This window comes from Phyllobates terribilis, unplaced genomic scaffold (genome assembly GCF_046119375.1).
Source record: "Phyllobates terribilis strain yellow unplaced genomic scaffold, ASM4611937v1 Scaffold_2__4_contigs__length_985480577, whole genome shotgun sequence".
Taxonomy (NCBI): Eukaryota; Metazoa; Chordata; class Amphibia; order Anura; family Dendrobatidae; genus Phyllobates; species Phyllobates terribilis.
The window spans coordinates 211,279,630-211,305,586 of record NW_027362762.1 but is presented as its reverse complement, the minus strand read 5'-3'; the positions used below and the strand labels follow the sequence as shown (position 1 = coordinate 211,305,586).

At 43.4% G+C, this 25,957-nt stretch overlaps 1 protein-coding gene across 3 annotated transcripts in view; it reads right to left on the bottom strand.

Moving 5' to 3' along the window:
* Positions 1–6,075: 6,075 nt before the first annotated feature.
* Positions 6,076–25,957, bottom strand: part of ESD (esterase D) — a 39,770-nt gene continuing 19,888 nt past the window's right edge. For all 3 annotated transcript variants that reach the window (XM_073670272.1, XM_073670275.1, XM_073670273.1), the window contains 6 exons: positions 14,711–14,835; positions 10,825–10,944; positions 7,587–7,685; positions 7,290–7,457; positions 6,937–7,042; positions 6,076–6,395 (listed from right to left, as the gene is read on the bottom strand). In XM_073670272.1, the coding sequence (XP_073526373.1) occupies positions 6,962–7,042; positions 7,290–7,457; positions 7,587–7,685; positions 10,825–10,944; positions 14,711–14,835 (593 nt within the window). In that variant the 3' untranslated portion in view covers positions 6,076–6,395; positions 6,937–6,961. The remainder of the gene's footprint in view (positions 6,396–6,936; positions 7,043–7,289; positions 7,458–7,586; positions 7,686–10,824; positions 10,945–14,710; positions 14,836–25,957) is intronic.

The following is a 25,957-nucleotide window of genomic DNA, read 5'->3' as shown; positions in this document are numbered from 1 at the left end:
TCTGTTTTTGGGACCGGTAAAATAGCCCCCAAGGATAGTAGGTTTTTTAGGCCGGACATCAGTGCGGTCTTTAATCTCGGGGAGGTTAGACGAGTTATCCTTACTTTTCTTGGAGGGTATGAGGAGAATTCGATTTTTACCCCTTCTTGAATTACCTTCAAGACCCATTGACTGGAGCAGATCTTTTGCCATTGGGGAAGGAATTTCATGATTCATCCCCCCACTACTCTGGCGTCACCGCTTCTGTTGTCGCTGTCCTTTTGGGAAAAAAATATTCCTATCTTTCCCCCCTTTGGGGTATCTCCATCGACCGGACTTGCCTTTCCCCTTGTACTGGGGATTCTGTTCCCGAGCGGGGCGAAAGGGGGTCTTCTTGTAGTGTCTGGGTTCAGGCAGGGATTTCTTTTTGTCAGCCGCCTTCTCCAGGAGGTCGTCAAGGGCCTGGCCAAACATATTCTCCCCTGAAGGGAATGGAACAAAGTTTTATTTTAGAGGCCACGTCACCGTTCCACGATTTCAGCCATAGTGCTCGCCTTGTGGAGTTTGATAGGACTGCGGCCCTGGCGGTTACCCTCACAGATTCCGCTGAATCATCTGCCAGAAAGTCAGTGGCCTTCTGCAGTAAAGGTAGGGAAACTTATCTCCTCTCTGGATGTGCCCATAGCCAGATGCTCTTCAAGCTGGTTGAGCCATCTTGACATGGACCGTGCAACACACGTGGAGACTACGTTTGTGTTCAGAAGGACTGCTGAGGATTCCCAGGATTTTCTGAGAAGGCTGTCCATCTTGCGGTCCAGAGGATCCTTTAGTTGCGACGAGTCCTCGAATGGCAATACTGTCTTTTTAGCGACTCTTGCCACCTGAATATCGACCTTAGGTATCTCGGTCCAACATTTTGAGGTTTCTTCATCTACCGGAAACCTGTCTTTCAATTCTGCTGGTGTATTCAGTCATCTTTCAGGATTTTCCCATTCGTCCAGGATTAGATCCTGAATGTTTTTATGTATCGGGAACACCATCTTTTTCTTTGAGCGGAGACCACCGAACATCTCTTCCTGGACTGATCTAGTGGGCTTCTCTTCTTCCACTTCCATCTTTCTTCTTACTGCTGAGAGGAGGTCTTCCATAAATTCCATTGAAAAATAATGTTTCTTATTTTCCGGACCTTCCTCTGCTGGGCAGAGTTCACCTTCCTCTATAAGGTCTTCTGCAAGGGATACTTCGTTCTGGGAGTCAAGAGTCTCTTTTTTTCTTCCAGGGAAATCTTCCTCTTTTTAGCCTTTGGAGGCGAATCAGAAGTGGATTGGGAAAAGGAGGCCAATGAAGACTGAACCTCCTGACGGACTATCCCTTTAATTTCGTCTATGAGGGACGGCTGCTCTTCCCTAATAATCTTCTCCGTGCATTTCTGGCATAAATATCTTGCTTGAAGATAATTTTTTTGAACATATAGCACATTTCCGGCTAGATTTCCTGGTGCAGGATCCTTGTCCCCCTAAAAAAGAGGTAGAAGGGTAATTAATGTATCAATTCTAACCTGCACCTAGGAAAGCACCCCCAGTGCCAGACGTACTGGGACTGGAATTGCGCTGGGCTCCGCAGACATGGAGAAGGTAAATTCCTGACCATCCAGTGTAAAAATACAAAACGGATTAGGTCCTACCTTAGATGTCTTCAGTCCAGGGCTCTTATATAGGCGACTGGACTCGGCGCTCTCCCTCTTTCCCTGGGGAGGGGGGTGGCAAGGCTCCTCCCCCTTGGTCAAATTGGTGAAGCAGGAACACCTGCGATCACCAGCGGGTTTTTTTTTTTTTCCTCTCTTCTTCTGCTGAGAGACCCGGAAGTGACCTAAGGGACCCTTTTTCGGCGTCCCACGTCACTTTCCGGCCTTTCCCAAGTACTTGCGTTCCAGGGTGGAACGCACACCGGAAGTGACATTATCGGCGGTCCACGTCACTTCCGGGATCCAGCGCGCATCTCTCCACTATGGAGGCCGCCTTGAGAGGGGGGAGGAGCAGGGCTGGAGAGCTTGAGGCCTCCAGCCCGACACCCACCGGACCTTACCCGCAGGCGCGGACTCGGTGGGGACAGGGGTCCCGAGTCCCGTAGGAGACGGGAGCAGCTTAAGGGGAGGAGGAGAAAAACTGCCCGGTTCCAGCTGCCCGGCTTAAAAGGTATACTGGGTGTCTGCCGCGGGCACAGAGCACCCTAGATGACCTCTTCATCCCAATAGGGACAGGAAAAACACTGGAGGGAGGATGAAGGAGGGGCTATTTAACCTCTGTGTTTCCTGTCCCTATTAGGGTGGGGTGACATCCTCCTTCTTTGGTGCTGTCGTGGGGGGTTATTGGAGAAAAAAAGTGTCTTCTAAAAACTGGCAGTAGCTTTGAGAGCTTATTTTGAGTCCATCTTCAACCTGAAGAGGTCCAAGTAGCTCATATTTAATAATACCAGCACATAGCAGTGCCTACCTCCACCCTGCTGGCATCTGAGTCAAAGTAGAGGTCTGTGCCGGTTACTGATCCAGCCACGAGCCCATCCATCTGGTCTGTCAAGAGCCACTCATCTCATCTGTCCAAAAAAAAAAATTGGAAAAATCTGTCTTCAGATATTTCTTCACCCAGTTTTGACGTTTCAACCTCTGTCTTGTTCAGTGGTGGTCAGGTTTCAGCCTTCCTTACCTCGGCCATGTCTCTGAGCACTGAACACCTTGTACTTCTGGGCCTCCAGGGAGGTTGCAGCTCTGGAATATGACAACACTGGAGTATAATGGGTGTCTGGTCGCTTCACGTTTGAGGCTTCTAAAATCTTTTGAAGTTAATGTGCATCTATATTTTTCTACATTTTTTTTTGCGATCTAGTTGACTAGCATTTTTTGACTTTTCAGAGTCAATTAAACACTTTTTTCTTGGCCTGTTTTTCCTGAGGAAAACAAGCTGCCTAAGAATTCTGCATCTTGATAAAAGGGTGTTGTAACCTTAGGCCGCACCCTCTGTTATTACACAAATATACATCACCTAATCTGCTTCACCCAACAAGCAGGGCTGTGGAGTCGGTAAGCCAAACCTCCGACTCCACGACTCCCTCATACATGGCTCATGTAAGTGATAAATTTACTGTAGCACAGATTCATCTCAGCTAAAAGTCTAGACCCTTAGATCAGGAATAGGACAGACATTTATAGGACATTTCATAACTTTCCCAAATTCTTATGAAAAAAATATTCCCCACAATCTGCATTGAACTACTGTACCCAATTTATTATATATTTTAGGAGTCCTCCGACTCCACAGCCCTGCCAACATGCATTCAAGTTTATACAGCTTGGAGCTGGAAAATCTACATAAAAATGATGATTTGGTCAAAATGCTCACTGGCATAATTGTGCACACAGTGTAAGATTAACCTGCAGGTAAAATAGTATTAGAAAAAGGTGCCTGACTGCCCACTGAAATTGGGCTCCTAGGAGAAAATGATCTTCAGTCACCACTGACTGCACTGTAAGTACGCCCCGACACTATGACTAACAGCTGACTTTGCACTGCATTGCAATGGAGAGTGGGCAAAGATTTCCAATTGTAGATGTGCTATTCTGATAAACTCCTACCCAAAATGACTGTCAGAAATTCAAAGGGTGCTTCAAAAAAAGTATTCATTTAAGGATGTGCATATTTATGCAACCACATTATTTCACTTACGGTAGTTTTGTTTTTCCACTCAAAGATGTCAGTTTATTTTTCAATTGAATTATACAGATTATGGGTGACATTAAAGGTGGAAAAACTTCTGAAATTAATCCTCTTGGTATGATTTTTCTTTACATGACAAAAATCTGGCATTTTAACGGATGTATGTCCACTGTGTGCGGTTCAACATTTGTCATTGAAAAATTTAGGATATGAAAAAAATTAGGAGCATTAGAAAAATCAACCTGCAAAGCCTGCTTCATAAATATATCACCTGTACATGCACCAATCCTAAAACACAATTTACACTACACTGTCCAGATCAGCCCGGAGAACAGAATGTGTAGCTCAGAGGAGACTGTCTGGATGTGTATCGTTAAAATGTCACCATGACCTCCAATATATGTTTATAGGATTACTGGTAAATCTCCAGTTTCATGCCCTAAAGTGATGTGTAATAGGCTGCACCTAACTTTAAAGTATAGACTTTTATTATGTGGCCTGAGGCATAAACGTGTATTTACTTTCACACATCCTCAAGAACCACGTTAATGCCCATTTTTTCCATGCATCATCTACTATGTGGATTTATCAAAAGTGTAGCTATGAATAGATAGTGTAATGAGAAGTTATACAATTTTCCAATATGATTACTGTATCTGCCTTTTGTCATACTGTAGGATTCTTCATTACTCACTGTAGTGGATAAAAATTTATGCCGCTGATGTGAGGGACAAGTGAATGGCTTCTTACAAGACCCAGCTATATTACATATGTTACACACACTGGAATGGGCTGAGCATATGTCCATCCCATAACCAGGACAGATTTGTATCCACTAAGCTCCTATTCAATCACCGCAAGCAAAAAGCTTGACAAAGTATCATGAATATTGCACAAGTGTATGACCATTCACTATACAAATGAAAACATTTGATACAGTTGGTAATGCTTTTAAAGCACCACTCCAGCAGTTTTTGTTTTTAGCGCTGGAGTGGCGCTTTAAATGCAAGTCTCCTGCCCCCTGTCATATACTCACCCTCCGGAGTCTTCACCGTTTTTCGGTCCCATGGTACCATCTTGTGAGCGCAGCTACTGACTGGCTGGAAGTCAGAAGCTACATCACAAGTTCTATGAGAGCCAGAACTAATTGAAAAAGTATTGAAAAGTGACCCCCGCGCTGCTCCATGAAACACTGGAGCTGCCAGCAGGTCACTTTTCACTAGAGACTAATGGGAGCGACACTGGAAAACAATGAAGGTGGCGGCAGGTGAGTATCAGACAGGGGTCAGGAGAATTACATTTAAAAGTACCACTCCACAGGTAAAAACAACGCTGGAGTGGTGCTTTAAGTTTATCAGTCCCTCATATATTCTGCAAACTTTATTTAAGAGTGTGTTCTGGTTATAACAATGTATCAACTATTCACAGGATAGGTGATAACTACTGGATTGGTGGGTGTCTTATGGTTGAGACCCATACTGAACGCCAGAATAGGGGGCTTGTATCGCTTGTGGTCACTTCCTCATTCAATCTTTATGGGACTGCGGGAGTGGGATTATACACTCTGAATGGAGCAGCAGATTTCATTTGTGACAGTCGTTCCATTTAAATGGAGGACTCGTGTCTGGGGTTCATTGTGGCCCTCAGCGGCTAGACCAACAGTTATGTAGCAGTTTTCACCAATCCTGTGAATACATTGTTCTAACCAGAATGCCCCTTAAACTCCTACAGTAAACAGTTCATTCTAATTTGAGAAAAAAAAACAATGGCCCCAATTCATCAAGACTGGCGATTTTCATGCCAGAAGGGGGGAGTGGCGGAGTCAGACACTCCCATTTCATTAGGAGGCGCACGCCTCTGGAGCGTCTGACAAGTGCAGTTCAGTCTTTGACTGGAGTAAGATTTCTGGTGAGGCGCACAGAGATGAAGTAAGTTTTCTAGGGTAAGGTACGCCAGAGCTAGTCACGAATGAAACGATCTGTGGCGTCACGCTCCCATTGTGCCCCTGTCCCACCCCATCTCTGCCCATTTTGTCACAGCTGGGCAAAATTAGTGTGAAAAGGCAAAAAACTGCAATCATTTTTTGGCTCAACTCAGAGTTGGGCAAAAATTTTGCGACATTTCTAAACTCTTACGCTTTTTTCCTGGCATAAAAGCTTTGATGAATTGGGGCATTATTTATTTTCCTTCAGCAACACTTCTACTATAAACCATGTAAATTCATTACAGAAATTGTTGATAAATCTTATTTTTAGAAGTAAATGTAAATGTGTTTGAGATGTGAAATAGAAAGCACAACACAAGATACTGAAGTAGGTACCGCCATGTATCACGGATAAGAACAGTCACCTGTTCCTGTATCTATAAAAAATAGCGAGTCATCCAATGATTGAAGATTTTTTTTTATTAATTACAAAGGCAGCATTACCGCCTCTCAAGAGTTCACAAATTGTTAACCATGAACCTCTAAGATTCACTTATGGCTAGACACTGGTTTGGAAGCATCTTGCCAATTTTTGGAAACCTTTTGAAAGTCTTTGAACAAAAATTATTTGCATGTATTGAAAAGTAGGTCATCTGCTGCCTTCCGATGGGTCTCTTACTAGGACTTTTAAGCAAAGCTTAAAATAACTTTTGCAGGAGTCTGTGCAGGAAATAAGGTGTGAAGGATCTTCTCATCAGGTAAGTGAATATGGGGCTCAATATCTGTGGAAAAGCGGAAAATTAGCGTACTCTTTACATGGGCAGTGCCACGTTGTTCAATTATTAAAAGGTGTTACCTGGTTTCAAACTTTATGTAGCTATAGGGTTGCAGATCTATAAAAGAACAATCATAGCTGTTACGTGTCATTCCAGGGTCCAGCGTTGCCTCACTACCATTGCACGGGTCTTCGTTAATGGGCTGCAATGGTGACGTCACTTCTACAAGGCACATCACTGCTGCAGTCAATCAATGGGATTAGTATCTTGTGCCAACGACATCATCGTTCAGCTCAGTGATTGACTGCAGAGGTGACATACGCTGAAGATGTGACGTCACAGCGCAACCCATTAACAAAGGCCGGCGAGGAAACCATGGACCCGAGGAAGGTGCGTAATGTTTGTGATTGTTATTTTATAGGCCGGCAACCATATTGTCACAAATGAAATTTTAAACTAGACAAACCCTTTAAGCCTCTTAACATACAAATCACAAACTTTCACATTGATCAAAAAATGCCAGTTATAAAGGAATTATTGTTTTTACCAGACCCTCCTCATAACTGATTAACTTAAGCATTCAGATATTTTGCATGGTGTCTGATGTGGTCATTTATAAAGGTGGTGATGAAGAAGTAGCTGTGATCATATCCCTGGAAAAAAAGAAGATAAAACATGTAAAATAATCACATGCAATGTATTATACATCATTTGTTTTAGTGATGCAGCAACACAAGTGTTATCCTCAGTAAAAAACAAAGTTCTATGAAGCACTGAATTCCACATGCTGCGCCGCTCACCATTTTGCCATGTAGCTACTAGTCCTGGATCCACATTGGGTGTTTCAAAAACCTTTAAACTATTGATAAATGCAATATGGAGCATTTATTCGAGTCTCACCTCTTGCAGTCTAAACACGACAGGAATTTTCCGTTCAGTGCACGCAGCAATAAAATTGTCAGGCAAGAGCTGCCCCGCAGAGAGGAACTGGTCATCCTTCCCCTGGTCAATTAGAATGTCTAGCTGTGAGCCGGAGTAGGTCTTCACCAGATGAGTCGCATCATAGGCCTCAGATACAAAGGGAAAAATGACATTATCTCTAATAAAGCCTGGAAATATACAGCTAATGTGAGAAAGAACAGACGGGTGTGATGTGCATATATAGTACTATACACAAAACTGCATAAACCGACATACCTCCCATTTGCTGTTGTCTGATCCCAAATATCCACTAAACGCTTTCTGACCCCAGGGACATTGAATGGGATTACAAATAGGAGCAAAAGCTGAAACACTCTGAAAAGACAGGAAAATATATTCATACATACATATATATAGAATTATGTAATAAATTTTTTTATATACATATACACACACATACACATATACACACATACATACACAGCTCAAAAAAATTAAAAATAAAGGGAACACAAACAACAATATAACTCCAAGTAAATAACACTTCTGTGAAATCAAACTGTCCACTTAGGAAGCAACACTGATTGACAATCAATTTCACATACTGTTGTGCAAATGGAATAGACAATAGATGGAAATTATTGGCAATTATCAAGATAACCTCAATAAAAGGAGTGGTTCTGCAGGTGGGGACCACAGATCACATCTCAGTACCAATGCTTCTGGCTGATGTTTTGGTCACTTTTGAATGTTGGTTGTGCCTTCACACTCGTGGTAGCATGAGACCGATTCTACAACCCACAGAAGTTGCTCAGGTAGTGCAGCTCATCCAGGATGGCACATCAATGCGAGCTGTGGCAAGAAGGTTTGCTGTGTCTGTCAGCGTAGCGTCCAGAGGCTGGAGGCACTACCAGGAGACATGGAGGGGGCCGTAGGAGGGCAACAACCCAGCAGCAGGACAGCTACCTCTGCCTTTGTGCAAGGAGGAACAGGAGGAGCACTGCCAGAGCCCTGCAAAATGACCTCCAGCAGGCCCCAAATGTGCATGTGTCTGCACAAACGGTTAGAAACCGACTCCATGAGGGTGGTATGAGGGTCCGACGTCCACAGATGGGGGTTGTGCTCACAGCCCAACACCGTGCAGGACGCTTGGCATTTGCCACAGAACACCAGGATTGGCAAAGTCGCCACTGGCGCCCTGTGCTCTTCACAGATGAAAGCAGGTTCACACTGAGCACATGTGACAGAAAAGACAGAGTCTGGAGACGCCGTGGAGAGCGATCTGCTGCCTGCAACATCCTTCAGCATGACCGGTTTGGCAGTGGGTCAGTAATGGTGTGGGGTGGCATTTCTTTGGAGGGCGGCACAGCCCTCCATGTGCTCGCCAGAGGTAGCCTGACTGCCATTAGGTACCGAGATGAGATCCTCAGACCCCTTGTGAGACCATATGCTGGTGTGGTTGGCCCTGGGTTCCTCCTAATGCAGGACAATGCCAGACCTCATGTGGCTGGAGTGTGTCAGCAGTTCCTGCAAGATGAAGGCATTGAAGCTATGGACTGGCCCGCACAATACTGAGCCTCATTTTGACTTGTTTTAAGGACATTACATCAAAGTTAGATCAGCCTGTAGTGTGTTTTTCCACTTTAATTTTGGGGGTGACTCCAAATCCAGGCCTCCATTGGTTAATACATTTGATATCCATTGATGATTTTTGTGTGATTTTGTTGCCCGCACATTCAACTTTGTACAGAACAAAGTATTCAATGAGAATATTTCATTCATTCTGATCTAGGATGTGTTATTTGAGTGTTTCCTTTATTTTTTTGATGAGCAGTGTATATTATAATTATATATATCTTACAAAGCTTGTAATTTACCAGTGGGTATTACATGTACTTCATGGAGGAAGTATAACAATACATTCTATTCTAACCCAATAAAAAGCAGCTGTTTCTTTACAGTATGATATTTATTGGCAATGATGAGAAAGACATACATTTTGGGGTTTTTCCCACAACTGTACTGAAAATTCTTAGAGGGATCCTGTTACCATGAAAATACAGTCCAATCTGCAGGCACCATGTTATAGAGCAGCAGGAGCTGAGCAGATTGATATATAGTTTTATGAGAAATGACCTGTATTTTCATAATTTACACTTCTCAATTGGATTTTGGGTCCAGTGGGCGGTCCTATCAGTGACTGACAGCTTTCTTTGTATAAGAGTGCATACAGATAGCTGTCAATCACTGATAGGACCGCCCACTGGACCCAAAATCCCAGAAAGATCAGAGGTGTAAATGATTAGAACTCAAGTTATACTGAATCTTTTCTCACAAAACTATATAATCAATCTACTCCGCTCCTCCTGCTCTATAACATACTGCCTGCAGTTTGTACTGCATTTTTATAGCGACAGGTTCCCTTTAAATGGGATGTTTTCAATGTTTTGGGGGGCACAATACAAGAATTCAGTCAAAGAGAAGTCCAGCAGTCAACACGGATTTCTGCTACTATTGTTTTCTTCACTGCTGTACACAGAAAGCCGAGGAGGGATTTTTCAGCTTCTGCAGAGCAGGTAGCACTAAAAAAAAAGGCAGTACCCATTGCATATTTGTAATACGTACTGAAAATAGCACTGTAAATTCATTAATTGCAGAAAAGTATATTAGGACGATAAATGATATTAGAACTAGAGCTCATATGAAAGGCTACAATTAGCCATACATTTCTAAGTAGTCCCTACAGTAGTAAAGCAAAGCATGAAGCAGCCATAAATACAAACTATTAATAATACTATGTAGGCTCATAAATCCATTTTAAAGCAAAGTTCTTCATGACTCATGTTGTAATACAACATATAAGGCAAGCTTCATATAGGAAGGAATATTATTTACAAAGTCAGACCTTATAATGATGGGGGTTTTTACTTCCACTCAACACTGTTGTCCTTCAGAAAGTGTTTTCTACCAGAGAAACAAGAAAACACATTCCTAAAATATGACAAAATCTCCCCTATTAGGTTACCTCTTGACAGATGATGTTCCTACTATTTAACACTGCACTTGAACTTTATATGTTTTCTCCAGCATCTCTGCCCTTCACTTAATTACTAAGATTCGCAGCGCACGTCAGGAGGCATTAGCTGATCAGCGGGAGATCTAAACACAACGAGTGAGTCATCAAACGTCCTGATCCTGGAGATGGCTTCATTGTAGATTACACTTGTCACAAAGACATGTGGCCAGCAATGTTCATCACAAAATGACTGCCTGTCACTATTTAACCGTTTCACTATAGGACAGTGTGCACATCAGTAAAGCATCCTATTAATTCATACTATCCCTGGGTGGTTTAAAAGAATTGGACTCAAAAGGGCTCCTTATGGAGCAGTAGAGCAACCTGTCGACCAACATACGATGTGATAAGTCGTTATCTCCAGTTCCCATCCAGACTGACTGATGACGGATAGGTACTTGCTCCATATAATAATCCCGATCTTTCTTCAAACATTACCTTATACTTCCCTGGGTTTTTCAGTGCACAGATTAAAGCACCGTGTCCACCCATAGAGTGTCCAAAAACAGAAATCCTGTCCGGGTCTGTTGGGAAATTTCCATTTATGAGTTGAGGTAGCTGGAAAACATTAAAAAAAAAATATGAAATTATTCAGAAATGTAATTCTAAGAAATAAACTAAAAATAATTCTAATAAGATAAATTACTTTAATTCAATATGCAACGTCTGAAAGTAAGACTGCGATGATCCCATGCCAGATTATCAAAATAAGTATCTTCCTATCCGTGGGGCATTTGGTCTAGGTGACATTTGGAAAGTCAGACCCTGCAGTTTTCCTGGGCTCAGGCCTAATGTAGCATCATTGTTAATGTAATTAATAATAATTTGGCTTGCTAGCATGGCTAGTTATTATACGCAAGTTCTGGCACTAACAAGATAATGCTGAAATTAATATTATCGCCATAGGCAATGATACGTACGTGTGCATTCTTCTGCATATTAGTGACATAATTAGCATTATTACAATGAGAATTATGCTATAATGCCCGGAGACTCATTTACTTACTTTCCTAGCGCCATCATATTTTGCAGCACTTTCCAGACACCATTATTATTATGCTTTGCTTATATAGCGCTATCAATCTGCAGCGCTTTACAGACTTTATCATTGTTGTCCCCAGTGGGTCTCACAATCTACATTCCCTATCAGTATGTCTTTGGAGTATGGGAGGAAACCGGAGAACCCGGAGGAAACCCACGCAAACACGGGGAACATACAAACTCCTTGTAGATGTTGTCCTTGGTGGGATTTGAACCCAGGACCCCAGCGCTGCAAAGCTGCAGTGCTAACCACTGAGCCACCATGCTGCCCATTATCACTAAATTGGAGCACCCGTGCAACCACAGGGAGAAGATAGACTCCTTGCCAGTGACGTCACGAGCGAGGGCAGCACTAGTCTTCTGTACAGCAGGTATCCTGACACCACTCTATTGTCAGCTGACTATTACTGATCTGAGCCGAAAACAGAACAGACGCAATCACTGTGCAGATCACACAGAGCACAGGGAGGGACACAGCAGGGACGAGCACAGACTCTGAAACGAAAGGGACTGCAGCCTCTGCCCGCTGCACTGATGACGCTTCGTTTGAATATCCCAGCATGCTCTGGGTTTTTAAACGAATCGTCATCACACAGGATATAGGAAAAAAAAATAGAATAGCTGTTAGTGTAGTTAGGGAACGGTTGGGATTTTTAATACAAGTATATTATAAATTAGCTTAGATTATGGCAATAAATAGATAGGGCTTTACAATGAAATTAGTTTGACTGCGGATCACCCGTTTAAGGCTATGTGCACACAGTGCGTTTTTTTCAACCTTTTTTTTTCATGTGGAAATGGGCCAAACACACTAGGGAATCCTTGTGCCACCTAAAGCAATGGCAATCCTGAAGCGCTGTGCACATGATCTGGAATTTTCCTGACAGGATTGTCATTGCATTTAAATCTGCAGCATGTCAATTCTTTATGAGTTTTTGCAGTTTTTTTCACCCATTGACTTCAATTGAGTCAGTCAAATCCGCAACAAAAACACGGATATAAAAACACTTGCAGATTTGACTGACTCAATTGAAGTCAATGCGTCAAAAAACACACAAAGAGACTACTCCTCCCATCAGCCTACAGCTGCTGCTGCTGCTAACCGCGAGGGCAGGCGCCACTGGTGAGAGCTGTCATCAGCCAGCGGCTGTGCTCACAGTGAAAAAAAAGTTAAAATAAATTAATATTAAAATAAAAACCACCATATACTCGCCTATCTGCCGGAATCCCGAGTGTCCCACGACGATCGGATCACCCGGCAGCACTCTATACACCGACAGGAGTGCGATCGCTCCCGGCAGCGTATAGCGCTGAGCTGCCGGGAGAGAGGTTACCAAACTTCAATCAGCTGCTGAGCTCCGGTGACCTCACTTACTGCAGTGATGCTGTGTGAGAAAATTCATAGCTCAGCACTATGCACGGAGACAGGAGTGATTACACTCCTGTCAGTGTATAGCCTGCTGTCCTCTAGAACAGTCACATCAGTGATTGCTGATGTGACTTCTCTAGAAAGGACCCAGATCTTCGTGGGACACACTGGATTATGTCATCACGTCGGACAGGTGAGGGATATGGTTTTTTGTTTTTTTTTGTTTTTTTTACAGGTGACAATGGCTTTAGCGGATTAGGCATTAAGTGAGCATAACGGTTTGTTATTTTTAAATAAATGATTAAAACCGTATGGACTTATTTCAAATAAACACACGGCCTGAAAAAAAATCCTTTATTTTAAAACCTTTACTATGGGGTTAGTAATGGGGACATCTTATTGATGCCCTCCATTACTAACCTGGTCTTCATGTCAGCTGCCAATACAAAGCTGGCATGAACCCCAATCCTATTATCCTACTTGCCACCACACCAGGGGAAGTGGGAAGAGCGAGGCTAAGCATCAGATTTGGCGCATCTTATGGATGCGCCATTTCTGGGGCTGCTGAGGGATGATATCATTAGCCTCAGAGGGGGCCCCTTCCCTGGCTATTAATATCAGCTCATAGCTGTCTGCTTAGCCTTTGCTGGTTAGATTTTATAGGGGGACCCCATTTTAATTTTTTTCTAGGGTCCCCCTGTAATCTAGCCAGTAAACGCTAAGCAAACAGCTGTGAGCTGTTATTAATAGCCAGGGAACATCTTTGGCTAATGGCCCCTTCCCTGGCTAGTAATATCAGCCCCAACTGGTCAGTTTTCCCTCTGCTGGTTATGAAAATGATGTGGGAGCCCACGCCATTTTTTTTAAATTTAATTCTTCATTTTATAAGAAATCCCATGCCCACTGTGCTTTTTTTTTTTGACGCTGCGTAACCTCACCCGAAGCATGTCAATTTCTGTAGCGGAGAGACTACTCTCCGCTGCAGATTTTGACCGATTGAAATGTCAATACATGCGATGGTTCCGCATGTACTGACAAAACAAGTGCGGCATTAGAATGCAGCGAAAATATGGTGCGTCCAAAGCGCTGCTGAATGCTCATTGTGTGATCAGCTGTTATAAATAGCCAGGGAACATATTGACCTAATGACCCCTTCCTAGGCTAAAATAGCAGCCCTCAGCTGCCCCAGAAATGGCACTTCATATTTGAATGTGATTAGGGGTAATGGGATTAGGTGTCGCTGACACCAAGCCCTAGGTTTAGTGATGAAGAGGTGTCAGACACCCTCATTACTAAACCTGTAAGTAAAGAGACTAAATAAACACACCGAGAATAATACACACTTTATTTGAAATAAAACAGACACATTCTTTAATCATTTAAATTAACCAATATACTCACCCCAGGTCCGACTGTAATCAAAAAAATTAAAGCGATGTCCCACGTTTCTTTTTTCAAATATCTTTTATTTTTTAACTCCAAAAAGCATTCATTGCTGTACAAAAACGAATCAAAAACTGCATGCAAAACACATTGAAAATGTGCGTCTTTTCCGCAGCATTTTTTGCTGCCAGGAGATGCAGAAACCTTGCAGGAATTTCTGCAACCAAATACTCAAGGTGCGCACATAGCCTAACTCTCTAATCCCAAGGCCCTATATGTGCATCCAGATCTGTTCTTCTATGAGTTCTACTCTCAAAAGACTTGCTCTTCATACCTGTTTGCTAGGCCTAGTGATAATGCACCAAGCTGGCAGACAGCCGCGAGCCACAGATCATGGGCCCGCGAGCCACATGTGGCTCCAGAGCTACAGGTTGGCGATCCCTAGTCTAAACTATTGCATTGCAGCTCCGGCAGTAAGTTTAGGGTCAACCTGCTGGATAGACCAATAATGTAGTAAGGGTGTCAGGTTACCTCTTCCACTATGTAGGAATACATCCTGTAGTTAGTTTTCCAGGGATCCTCAGTGGCATTGACGTAGAATCCAGCTCCAGTGCCAAAGTCCCAGCTCTCATCTTCCCCATCGATACTGCAGCCACCTACCAGAAGGAGGATGAATAATTAAAGGGAATGTGAAACCAGATATTGACGCATTATTTAAATCAGGTTTGTGTGTTAAATGCATTCTTAATCATTTTTGTCAATTTTTTTTTATATCACGATCTGTATTAAAAAACAAAAAATTAGAAATGTTGCAATTTTCACACTGGCAACTGGGGCTATTTTAGACTCATTCTTCCTGTCCTTACAGGAATAGTTTACAGCACTTTATCATTAGAGGCAGAATTACAATGACAAATAACTACAGTTGGTGCAAATCTATTCACACATCCATCCGCCACCCACAACAGTGGTCTGTGGCCACTATACCGCCTCTTACATGCGGGCATTCACGGCTCCTCATCTGATTAGCTGGCATAGCATAAAGTCATCGTAGAGGTATGACCCACATGTGACATCGTGCCAGGCCAGCTATTCAAAGAAGAGCCAGTACAGTGGCCATAGACCACAGTTGTGGCCAATAGCATGGAATGCACAAATAGATTAGCACCAACTCTACAGGTAAAACCTCCATACACAGCAGATAACACGGGATCCACCAATCACAATGGGCAATGTCACTGCTAGGGTCAGAGTCTGCTCATTGCTATTTAATGTAAATGTGAATTTCCTGAAACAATAGCAATGTATAACAATGTAGGGCCTTAGAGGGAATCTGTCAGTAGGATCAACCCTCCTAAACAGTCTATATGGGCATGTAGGTCAGAGGAAACTGAATAAAATGATATCTTGTTATCTGTATTCCGAAGTTTTATTGCAGAGAAAGCCATGTTTTTCTTATTTATAAATGAGCTGTCAAGACTATGGGCCGGACACTGGTCTCCCTGAAAATCTGACTCCAAAGATTATTTTATATGAAGGCGGAGTTACCAGTATGATGTGTAAGGCTGTGTGCCCACTACGCGTTTAAGCGTTTCCGCAGCAATTCCGAAGCAAAACCGCTTGGTAGAAGGTCTGCAATGTTCCTCAATGATAATCCCCATGTGCTGTGCACATGCTGTGGAAATTTCCGCTGCGGATTATCATTGCGGAAAAAGCAGCAGCATGTCCATTAATTTTGCGGACACGCAGCGTAATTGCCGCCATTGACTTGCATTGAATCGCTTAATATCCGCATGACTATATGTGCACATGCGGATATTAAGCGATTCACTGTGCGGATGGTACCCGGGTCTGGAGAAGAGGAGACTCTCCTCCAGACCCGGGTACCATAGTACCTGTAAGAAAAAAAGAATTTAAAATAAAAAATATACATTATACTCACCTTCTGATGGCCCCCGGTCTCCTGTACAGTTACGTCATTTAATCATGTGACAGGTCACGCAACAGCTGACTTCGGCGGTCCGGTGACTTATCACATGACTAAATGACATCATGTAAGGTCCTTTTACACCACCGCGAGCCACCAGGGAGACCGGAGAAGGAGACCAGGGGCCATCGGAAGCAGTATAATGTTTTTATTTTTGTTATTTTTTACCATTTTACTCTTTTTTTTAACTAATTGGTCACACTATATAAATCCATGCCGGTTGCATGGATTTATATAGTGTGACCAAGTTGTCAAGCACTTTTCCAAGTGATGCTAAATCGCTTGGAAAAGCGCTTGACAACCCGCATGCGAATTCGCATGTGCAAAACACGTGACAAACGCTTGTCCCTGGTTGAAAAAACGCATTAAAAATCCGCATGCGTTTTTTTCTGCCAGGGAGATGCAGAAACGCTCAGGAAAAATCTGGAGCATTTCTGCATCGTGGGCACTTAGCCTAATGGTTACCAGTGTGATATATAATGGCTGCTCTCCTGATCTCACTGCAGAGCTGTGTGTGATTATACCTGTTGTAATACAGAAAAGCTGTGAGAGCTGCAGCAAATGTGCTTGTAAGGAGACAAAGTTCCATGTCTCACACTGGTAATGCCCCTTATTATTAAAAATAAGCTCTGGAGGATTATATATATATATATATATATATATATATATATATATATATATATATATATATATATATATATATATATATATATATATATATATATATATATATATATATATATATATATATATATATATATATTATTCACAGGGAGCATGCTTTGCTTCATCCCGGCTCAGTTTCACAGTGACTCCCCGGCGCAATAGAGCACTGCTGCACTATGCTCAGCCAAACAGGCACGGGAAGAAACAAAGCGCGCTCCCTGTGAGCCACGCTTTGCGCATGCGCCGGGAGGTGAGGGGAAAAAATAATAATACGCAGATGGGCGTGGATAGCTTGGTCTGTGAAAAAGCAAGAAGATAAGGCTATGTGCCCACGTTGCATTTATGAAGCAGAAAATTTCTGCTGCATAAATGCAAGTCCTCTCCCGGAAAAACGCATGCGGAATTCCGCACGCGTTTATCGCGCATTTTTCGCGCGTTTATCACGCGTTTTCCACATGCGGAATTGCCTTGCGTTTTTTATGCATTGGACTAAGGCAATTCCGCTTGCGGAAACGCAAAATTAAATGACATGCTGCGGATTTTTGAACGCGGCATAAACGCTGCGGAAAAATCCGCAGCATGTGCATAGAACTTGCGGAATCCCATTGGGGACCATGGGGTGCGGATATACATGCGTTTTTCAAGCGTTTACGCTGCGGAAATTCCGCAGCATATACGCTTGAAAAATGCTACGTGGGCACACAGCCTAAAACTACATTTCTCTGCATTCACACCTCTACCATGAGCCATACAGGTATGTAGAGATTTACTTTTCTATACCGTGTATGCCCATAGTGGAGGTCTGATAACGCCAAAGTGGTGACAGATTCCCTTTAAATGCTGCGGTCATAGATTGACAGCGGCATTTAAAATGTTAGCAGCCGTCAGTGGATCACGATTCCACCTGTGGCTGTTAGGGGCACATGACAGCTGATCAGCTGTCATGTCCCCGGAAAGGCGCGGGCTCATCGCTGGAGCCCGCACCAAAGGGAGAGACACGCACATGTCGTTAGGGGGTTAAATATGTCACTTTCTGATGACACATTCCCATTAAGCCAATCATATTGATATGGATATGTAAGCTCCATCTGTTTTGGTGCATTGAGAGATGTAAAGTTCTAGGTCAATGTCAGTGCAATGCTATGTTCACACGTTGTTTTTCTGCAGTGAAAACCCGATCTCTTGGCAGTAAAAAAAAATCTGCAGACAAAAATAATGTTTTGCAGGCTTTTCTTTCTGCGTTTTTCAGGATCCCAAAGTTCAACTTTGCTTCCACCATATAAGCATGAACAATGAAAGGTGTTAGGGCACCAATGCAAGACATATGTGAAACCATAAAACATTTTTGTAAAAATGGGCAATTTGATCAAATTAAATAGTGGAAAAAGATTTATGTCTGAAAAAATAGTGACTATTCTGAACAAAAAAAGTTCATCAGTTCTTGAAAAAATGCACAATTGCCAATGTAACAGCAGGGAGAGTTGAATTGGTCTGGAATAGTTTACCTAACACATTGGCAGTGCATTTTGTAGGTTGGCACTGTTTCCTTTCACATATTGGTGGACAGGGCCATTGAGTTGGTTGGACATTGTTCAATTTCACACATTGCCTGACCAATGTTTTATTTTCCACCTTGGTCGGCCATTGAGTTGCTAAGGAAATTGTTTACTTTAACACATCACTAATTTAATTGAACTGTACTAATCCTAACTGCCATTCTCAGGTGAGAAGACCGAGACATTTTGGTTTAAACTTGAGATAAAATCACAACAATAAATCGGTTTCACATCCTGCTGTAATCTGTTTTTTTCACAAAAAAAAAAAAAAAAAAAAAAAAAAAAAAAAAAGCAGCAAAAACTGATAGCAACATTTTTTGCTGCTTTTTTGTACTTTCTATGGATGAAAAACGCTGCAAAGACGCTGAAAGAATTGAAATGCTGCAGTTTTCAAAAAAGAAGCAGTTTTCCAATTCAGTCAGGAAAAAAAATCCAATGTGTGTGCGCGCATGAGATTTCTGAAATGTCATACCTTTTGCTAGTACTGTAAAAAGCAGCTTTTAATTTGCATAAAAAAAGAGCAGCAAAAAACAAAGAAACCACAAAAATGCAACTTGTGAACATAGCCTAAAAGTATTACACACGAATACTATATATGATGGATAGACTTGCTTGAAAAAATAGAATTAGACTTACCGGTAATTCGGTTACTAATAACCCACCACGACAGCACACAGGAGGATGTAACCCCACCCTAATAGGGACAGGAAATACGAAGATGTTTAAATAGCCCCTCCCACATCCTCCCTCCAGTGTTATTACAAAGGACCACAAAAGTATAGATGCTTCAAATTAATTTTTATTTCTACTGATCAAGCCGTAGTAGAAACAAGCGAGGGGGAGGAAATTACCCGTGCTGTCGTGGTGGGTTATTAGAAACCGAATTACCGGTAAAGTCTAATTCTATTTTCTCTAATAACCCCCCACGACAGCACACAGGAGGTATACCAAAGATATACTAGGGAGGGACAATAGCCTGAAGGACCTTCCTTCTGAAGGCTAAATCTCCAACAGACATTAGGTCTAGTCTATACTATTTGGAGAAAGTATGAATTGAGGACCATGTGGCAGCTCTGCAAATCTGTTCGATGGATGCGTTGGCTTTTTCAGCCCAGGAGACAGATATCGCCCTTGTAGAATGGGCCTTGAGCTTTGCTGGAGGAGGTAGATCCTGGATCTGGTAAGCCTCCATAATCGCCCTCTTAATCCAGTTGGCTATTGTGGATTTTGCCACTTTCTTTCCTCTGTTTGGACCTTGTTTATGGACAAATAGGTTCTTGTCCTTCCTTCCTTCTTCTGTTTCCAGAAGATAGTGCAGTACTATTCTCCGAACGTCCAGAGTGTGGAATTCCATCTCTTTTTCGTCTTTTGGGTTGTCACAAAAAGATGGAAGGATTATCTCCTGAGATCTGTGGAAATTTGAGACCACCTTAGGTAGAAATGAAGGGTCAAGTTGGAAAATTAGACGGTCTTCCAGGATGCTCAGGTAGGGTTCGTCGATCGAAAGGGCCCATAGTTCACACACTCTTCTGGCTGTAGTTATTGCCACCAGGAAAGCAGTTTTCTAGGTCAGCCTGTCCAGTCTTATGGTTGATAAGGGCTCAAAGGGTGGAAGGGCTAACCTTTTCAGAACAATGTTAAGGTCCCAGGGGGGAACCAGGTCTGTTACTCTAGGGTGGATGCTGTCAAATCTTCTCACCCACTGATGTTCCGCTAGTCTTTGATCGAAGTAAGAACTTAACGCCACTACCTGGACCTTAAGAGTACTAGGTCCGAGACCTTTGTCCAGGCCTTCTTGTAAAAAAATATAGAATCTGAGCTACATCATCCCTATGAGGGTCTGGGCAAGTGGGTGCACACCACCTTAAGAAGGTTTTCCAGATCTTATGGTAAATGGTGTTCGTTACAGGTTTCCTGCTCTTCTGGAGAGTTTTGATGAATTTCTCTGAGTAGCCTCTTGTCTTTAATATCAAGAATTCAGAAGCCAGGCAGTTAGGTGTAGTCTCTCGGGATCCAGATGGTGAATCTGTCCCTGGAGAAGGAGATCCTTGATGGGAGGAAGGATTAGAGGGCTCTCCACACTCAGACTGGTTAACGTTCCGAACCAACTCCTTTTTGGCCAGCGAGGGGCCACTAGGATTACTCTGGTCCCTTCAGTCCTTATCTTCTGTAAGGTTTTTGAAAGGATAGGTAGTGGGGGAAAGGCATATGCTAGTTTGAACTCCCATTTGTAAGCAAATGCGTCCACGCCCAGGCAAGGGCAGTTTGGATCCAGGGAGAAATATTGACATACTTTCGCGTTCTAGTGTCCGGCAAAGAGATCTACCTCTGGATAGCCCCATCTCTCGACTAACATCTGGAAGACGTCTGGGTTTAGGCTCCACTCTCCTGGATGAATCTTTGTTCTGCTTAAGAAGTCGGCCTGGATATTGACTGAACCTTTGATACGAAGAGCCGACAAGGATAGAAGATGTTCCTCGGCCCAGGAGAATATTCTTGCTGAGATTGCTTTTCGTATCTTGTGCCCCCTTGATGACGAAGGTGGGCTACCGTGGTGATATTGTCTGGTTTGAAAATATCTGAATGTGAGATTTCTGGACCAGAGGCTCTGCTGCTCTGAGGACTTCCTCTACAGCCTTTAGTTCTCTGAAATTCGATGAGCTCACCTCTTCGGTCCATATACCCTGGAATAGCTCTTGGGAGACCATGGCTCCCCATCCCTTTTCGCTGGCATCCACCTTTATGGTTACCAGTGGATTCTGGATCCACGGTACTCCTCTGTTCAGATTTTTTCCGTTCAGCCACCAAAATAGAGAAGTCCTTACTCGTGGTGGTATAGGGATTCTCCTGTTCAAAGACCGTGGAGATCCGTCCCAATTCGTAAGGATGTGGGTCTGTAATGTTCGGGTGTGCGCCTGAGCCCAGGCCACCATCTGAATACAGGAAGTCAGACCCAAGGACCGACATGGCGTTTCTTAATGATACTGATCTTCTGCTTCTCAGGACATTGATTTTTGCTTTTATCATGACCTGTTTTTGTTTGGGCAGGAATGACATCTGGCTGTGGGAATCCAATAGTACTCCTAGAAATGTTTTTGTCATGGAGGGAATCATCTCCGATTTTTCCTGGTTCACTAACCAGCCCAGAGACGATAGGATCTGAGTGGTCAACTGTAGATGTTCCCGGAGTACTGGTACTGAGGGCCCGATTAATAACAGGTTGTCGAGGTATGGTACTATTGAAATGTTCTGACCCCTGATATAAGCCATGACTTTTGTAAATATTTGCGGGGCTGATGAAATTCCAAAAATGGGAGAACATTGAATTGATAGTGGACTATTTGATCCACCTGAGCCACTGCGAATCTTAGGAACCTCCTGTGAAGTGGATGTATGGGGATGTGGTAATATGCATCCTGGAGGTCGATTGTGGCCATGACATGGTCCTGTCCTATCAGAGGGACTGTCGACCTGATGGATTCCATCTTGAATCGTTGGTAGTGGATATACTGATTCAGTGGCCTTAGATTGATTATAACTCGGTGTGAGCCATTTGTCTTTTTTTATTAGGAAGAGCCTGGAATAATGTCCTGTGCCCATCTCTCTTGTAGGAACCAGGGATATCACCCCTGAGGACAATAGGTCTGTAAGACCGGATATCAGGGTGGCCTGATGACTCAGAGGAGAGCGGTGTTAACCTTATCCTCTCTGGAGGATAGGAGGAGAAATTTATTTTTACTCCGAACTAGACAACCCTCAGGACCCATGGGTCTGAGCAGATTTCTTTCCACTGAGGGAGAAAATTCGAGATGCGGCCCCGACTGTCCTGATGTCATGGTCTGTTCTGACATTGGTATTGGGAGAGAAAGATTTTTGCCTCCTCTACCTTTTGGGTAGCTCCATCGTCCTGTTTTGCCTTTATCCCTATATTGAGGGGTTTGCTCTTGTGAGGGACGAAAAGGCAGCTTCCTCACATTCCTAGGTTCCGGACGGGCCTTCTTCTTGTCTGAGGCCTTCTCGAGAAGATCATCTAGGGCTGGCCCGAACATGTATTTCCCCTTAAAGGGGATGGAACACAACTTCATTTTTGATGCCACGTCGCCGTTCCAGGATTTCAACCATAGGGCCCTTCTTACAGAGTTTGATAGCCCAGATGCTTTTGCCGCCACTCTCACGGATTCTGCAGAGGAGTCTGCTAAAAACCCCGTAGCCTTCTGTAGAAGTGGTAGGGATGCCAAGATGTCTTCTCTGGGGGTGCCTGAAACTAGGTGTTCCTCCAGTTGATCTAGCCAATGAGCCATTGATCGAGCTATGCCCGTAGAGACTGCGTTGGTGCTTAATAGTGTGGCCGAGGTCTCCCAGGATTTCCTGAGTAGTCCCTCCATTTTGCGTTCCAAGGGGTCTTTTAATTGAGAGGAATCTTCAAAGGGCAGTGTGGTTTTCTTTGCTACTCGTGCAATTTGGATATCCATTCTTGGGACTTCAGACCAGCATTCTGCAGTCTCATTGTCCACAGGAAATCTATCCCTTAACTCTGTAGGGGTATTTAATCTCTTTTCTGGAGATTCCCACTCCTCTAAGACTAAGTCCCTAATACTCTGGTGTATAGGGAACACATTTTTTCCTGGAACGTAGCCCCCCCAAACATATGATCCTGTACTGTTTGGGGCACTTTTTCCTTCCTCAACCTCCATAGTTCTCCTTACTGCCCATGAGAAGTTCCTCCAAACTATCTGATGGAAAATAATCTCTCTCTCGTTGGGAGTTATCAGGGGTTGGACTTAGGTCACCTTCCTCTGGAAGATCTTCCGAGATATACATCTCCTCTTGAGAGTCTTCCTCCCCTCCTTCTGGCCAGCTAATGTTCCTCTTTTTGGCTGTGGAGGGAGTAGATGTAGAACCCTGACTAGGTGAGGGGGTAGGGATAGTGACCGAGGCTAAGGAGGATTTGATCTCCATTCTATGATTCTATACAGAGGCTGGACAGACATCTGTCTGAGATGATTTAGTGAAACCTGCTTTGAGCAGGGGGTTGGACCAGATGACCCAGGAGGTCCCTTCCAATTCTACCATTCTATGATTCTATGATTCCTGGCATACAATCCCCTTTATCTCCTCCATTAAGGAAGGTTGTTTCGGCTTGATAATTTTCTCCGTACAGTCCTTGCATAGGGGCTTTCTATGGGAGGACGATAGTTTTTTTTGTACAGATGGGACATCTGCGTGACGGTTTAACTTTTTCTCCAGATGCAGGTTCCTTGTCCCCCTACAAGAGAGGGGAGAAGGGGAGGGGAGCTATAATCACTAGTTCCTGCATCTGGGAGATGGACTACCAGTGCCATACTTACTGGGACCAGACCGGCGCTGGGCTCTACAGATACAGAGCGAGAAGCTTCAACAGACATGGTTTTGTCCTACCTGTAGATGTCTTCCTGTCCAGGGCTCCTTTTTATGGGCGACCGGACCAGCGACTCCCCCGGTGTCCAGGTGAAGATTTCTGATCACCGGCAGCATTCCGCTCTTCTTCCCCCATAGTTTTTTGATGCGGTTCACAGTGGAACGCAACTGCCGGAAGTGACATGATCCACCGCCCGGCGTCTGACGTCACTTCTGGCGCCACGGCGTGCGCTCCACATCCGGGAGCCTTGCCTGAGAGCGCAGACAGCAGGAGGGGGTCCCGAATCCAGAGGAGACGGGAGCAGCGCCCAGAGGAGGAGGAGAGGTAAAGACCGCTCGATCCTCCGCTGCCCGGCTAGTAGCTTTAGCCCAGTGCCTGTCGCCGGCCCAGCACACCGGGGATGACCTCTTCATTCCTGATAGGGACAGGAAATAACACTGAACGGAGGATGTGGGAGGGGCTATTTAAACCTCTTCGTATTTCCTGTCCCTATTAGGGTGGGGTTACATCCTCCCGTGTGCTGTCATGGGGGGTTATTAGAGAAATACACCTGAAACTCACTTTGCACATACTTGGAAGGTCACAACAAAAAAGCCAACTGGGTATTAAAAAAGGACTCTGAAAACAAAAAAGAGTCACTGAATCTTTTCTTTTGCTCGGACGGAATGTGAAGGCTGCAGTTGATCAGTGGCTGCTAATTGGCAGCAGCGTTCCTGTTGACTCTCCAGCCTACTAAATATTGGTGCCATTAGACTGGTGGGACACTGACTACAGAGTGTGGTGGATCAATTTTTTTTTTTTTTTTTTTTTTAACCCTCTGTCACATACAATAGGCCTGACAGGCACATCTCTTTTACTTTCATTTGTCCTTCCTCACCAGATTGTGAGGAAATCCCCTCCCTCCAGGTAGTCTCCTGTCTCTAGCAGCTCTGTGAAACCTCATACCACAGTTGGATTGCAGAGCTTCAGGAGGACAGATATAACTGCGCTAATCTCTCAGGCTCATTGTATGTGAACACGTCACACTCAATAAGGTTGGTATTTTATGTTTTTATTCATCACGATTGTTTATTTAGCTTGTTTTATGAATGTATAGCAAAAAGTGTGAGGATATTTCATAGAAATAAGGCAGATTAAAAAGAAAGTGTGCTGCTCAGGCATATACAGTAGTTCCCTAACACATATTCCTTCTCTTGCTTCAGATTATCTGCTGAAATGGAGAGGAAAATGTACAATTTATCAAAAAACCTTGATGTTGAGGAAGTAAACATGCTGTTAGATGATGCAGACCCCACACTGAATGAGGATTTAGGAGAGGAAAGTGAGATTGATTCTCATGATGAGGTGGAAGTATGTGAAGTGGATTCTGAAACAGAGCAAGATGGTGACAGTGATGAGGATGAAGATGTAGAATCTTATTATATGGGAAAAGATAAAAAAAAACCAATGGAACAAGAAGCCACTCCAGAAAAAACGTAGGTAACCTCAAAACATTATTACTCACCTTCCTGCAGTTATAGGAACTGCAAGTAATGCAAAAACTGCAGTTGAATGCTGGAATAGTTTATTCACAGATGACATTCTGGACTCTATTGTCACATATACCAACCAATATATAGACATTATAAAGGACAAGTTCATCTGCAACAGAACCATCAAGGCCACAGATGAAATAGAACTGCGTGCTTTTTTTGGATTATTATACATTGCAGGAGCTTATAGGGCAAATAGACAAAGTTTGGAGGAACTTTGGAGTAAAGATGGGGATGGAGTTGAAAAATTTGGCCTTGTTATGTCCATAAACAGATTCAAGCCTCTAATTCGTTGCCTTCGGTTTGACGACAGAACTACCCGAACCGAACGTAAAACACATGACCGACTTGCTCCAATTCGTGATATATTCCAAAAATTTGATGAAAACTGTAAAAAAAAGCTATTGCCCTGGGGAGAATCTCACTATTGACGAAATGCTCCCTGGTTTTCGTGGTAAATGTGCCTTTCGTCAATATATTCCATCAAAGCCTAACAAATATGGAATAAAAATGTATGCCCTTGTTGATGCCAGTAAGACCTACACTTACAACCTGGAAATTTATGCAGGAAAACAACCAGAAGGTCTTTACTGTGTCAGCAACAAACCCAGTGATGTTGTAAAAAGACTGGCTGAGCCC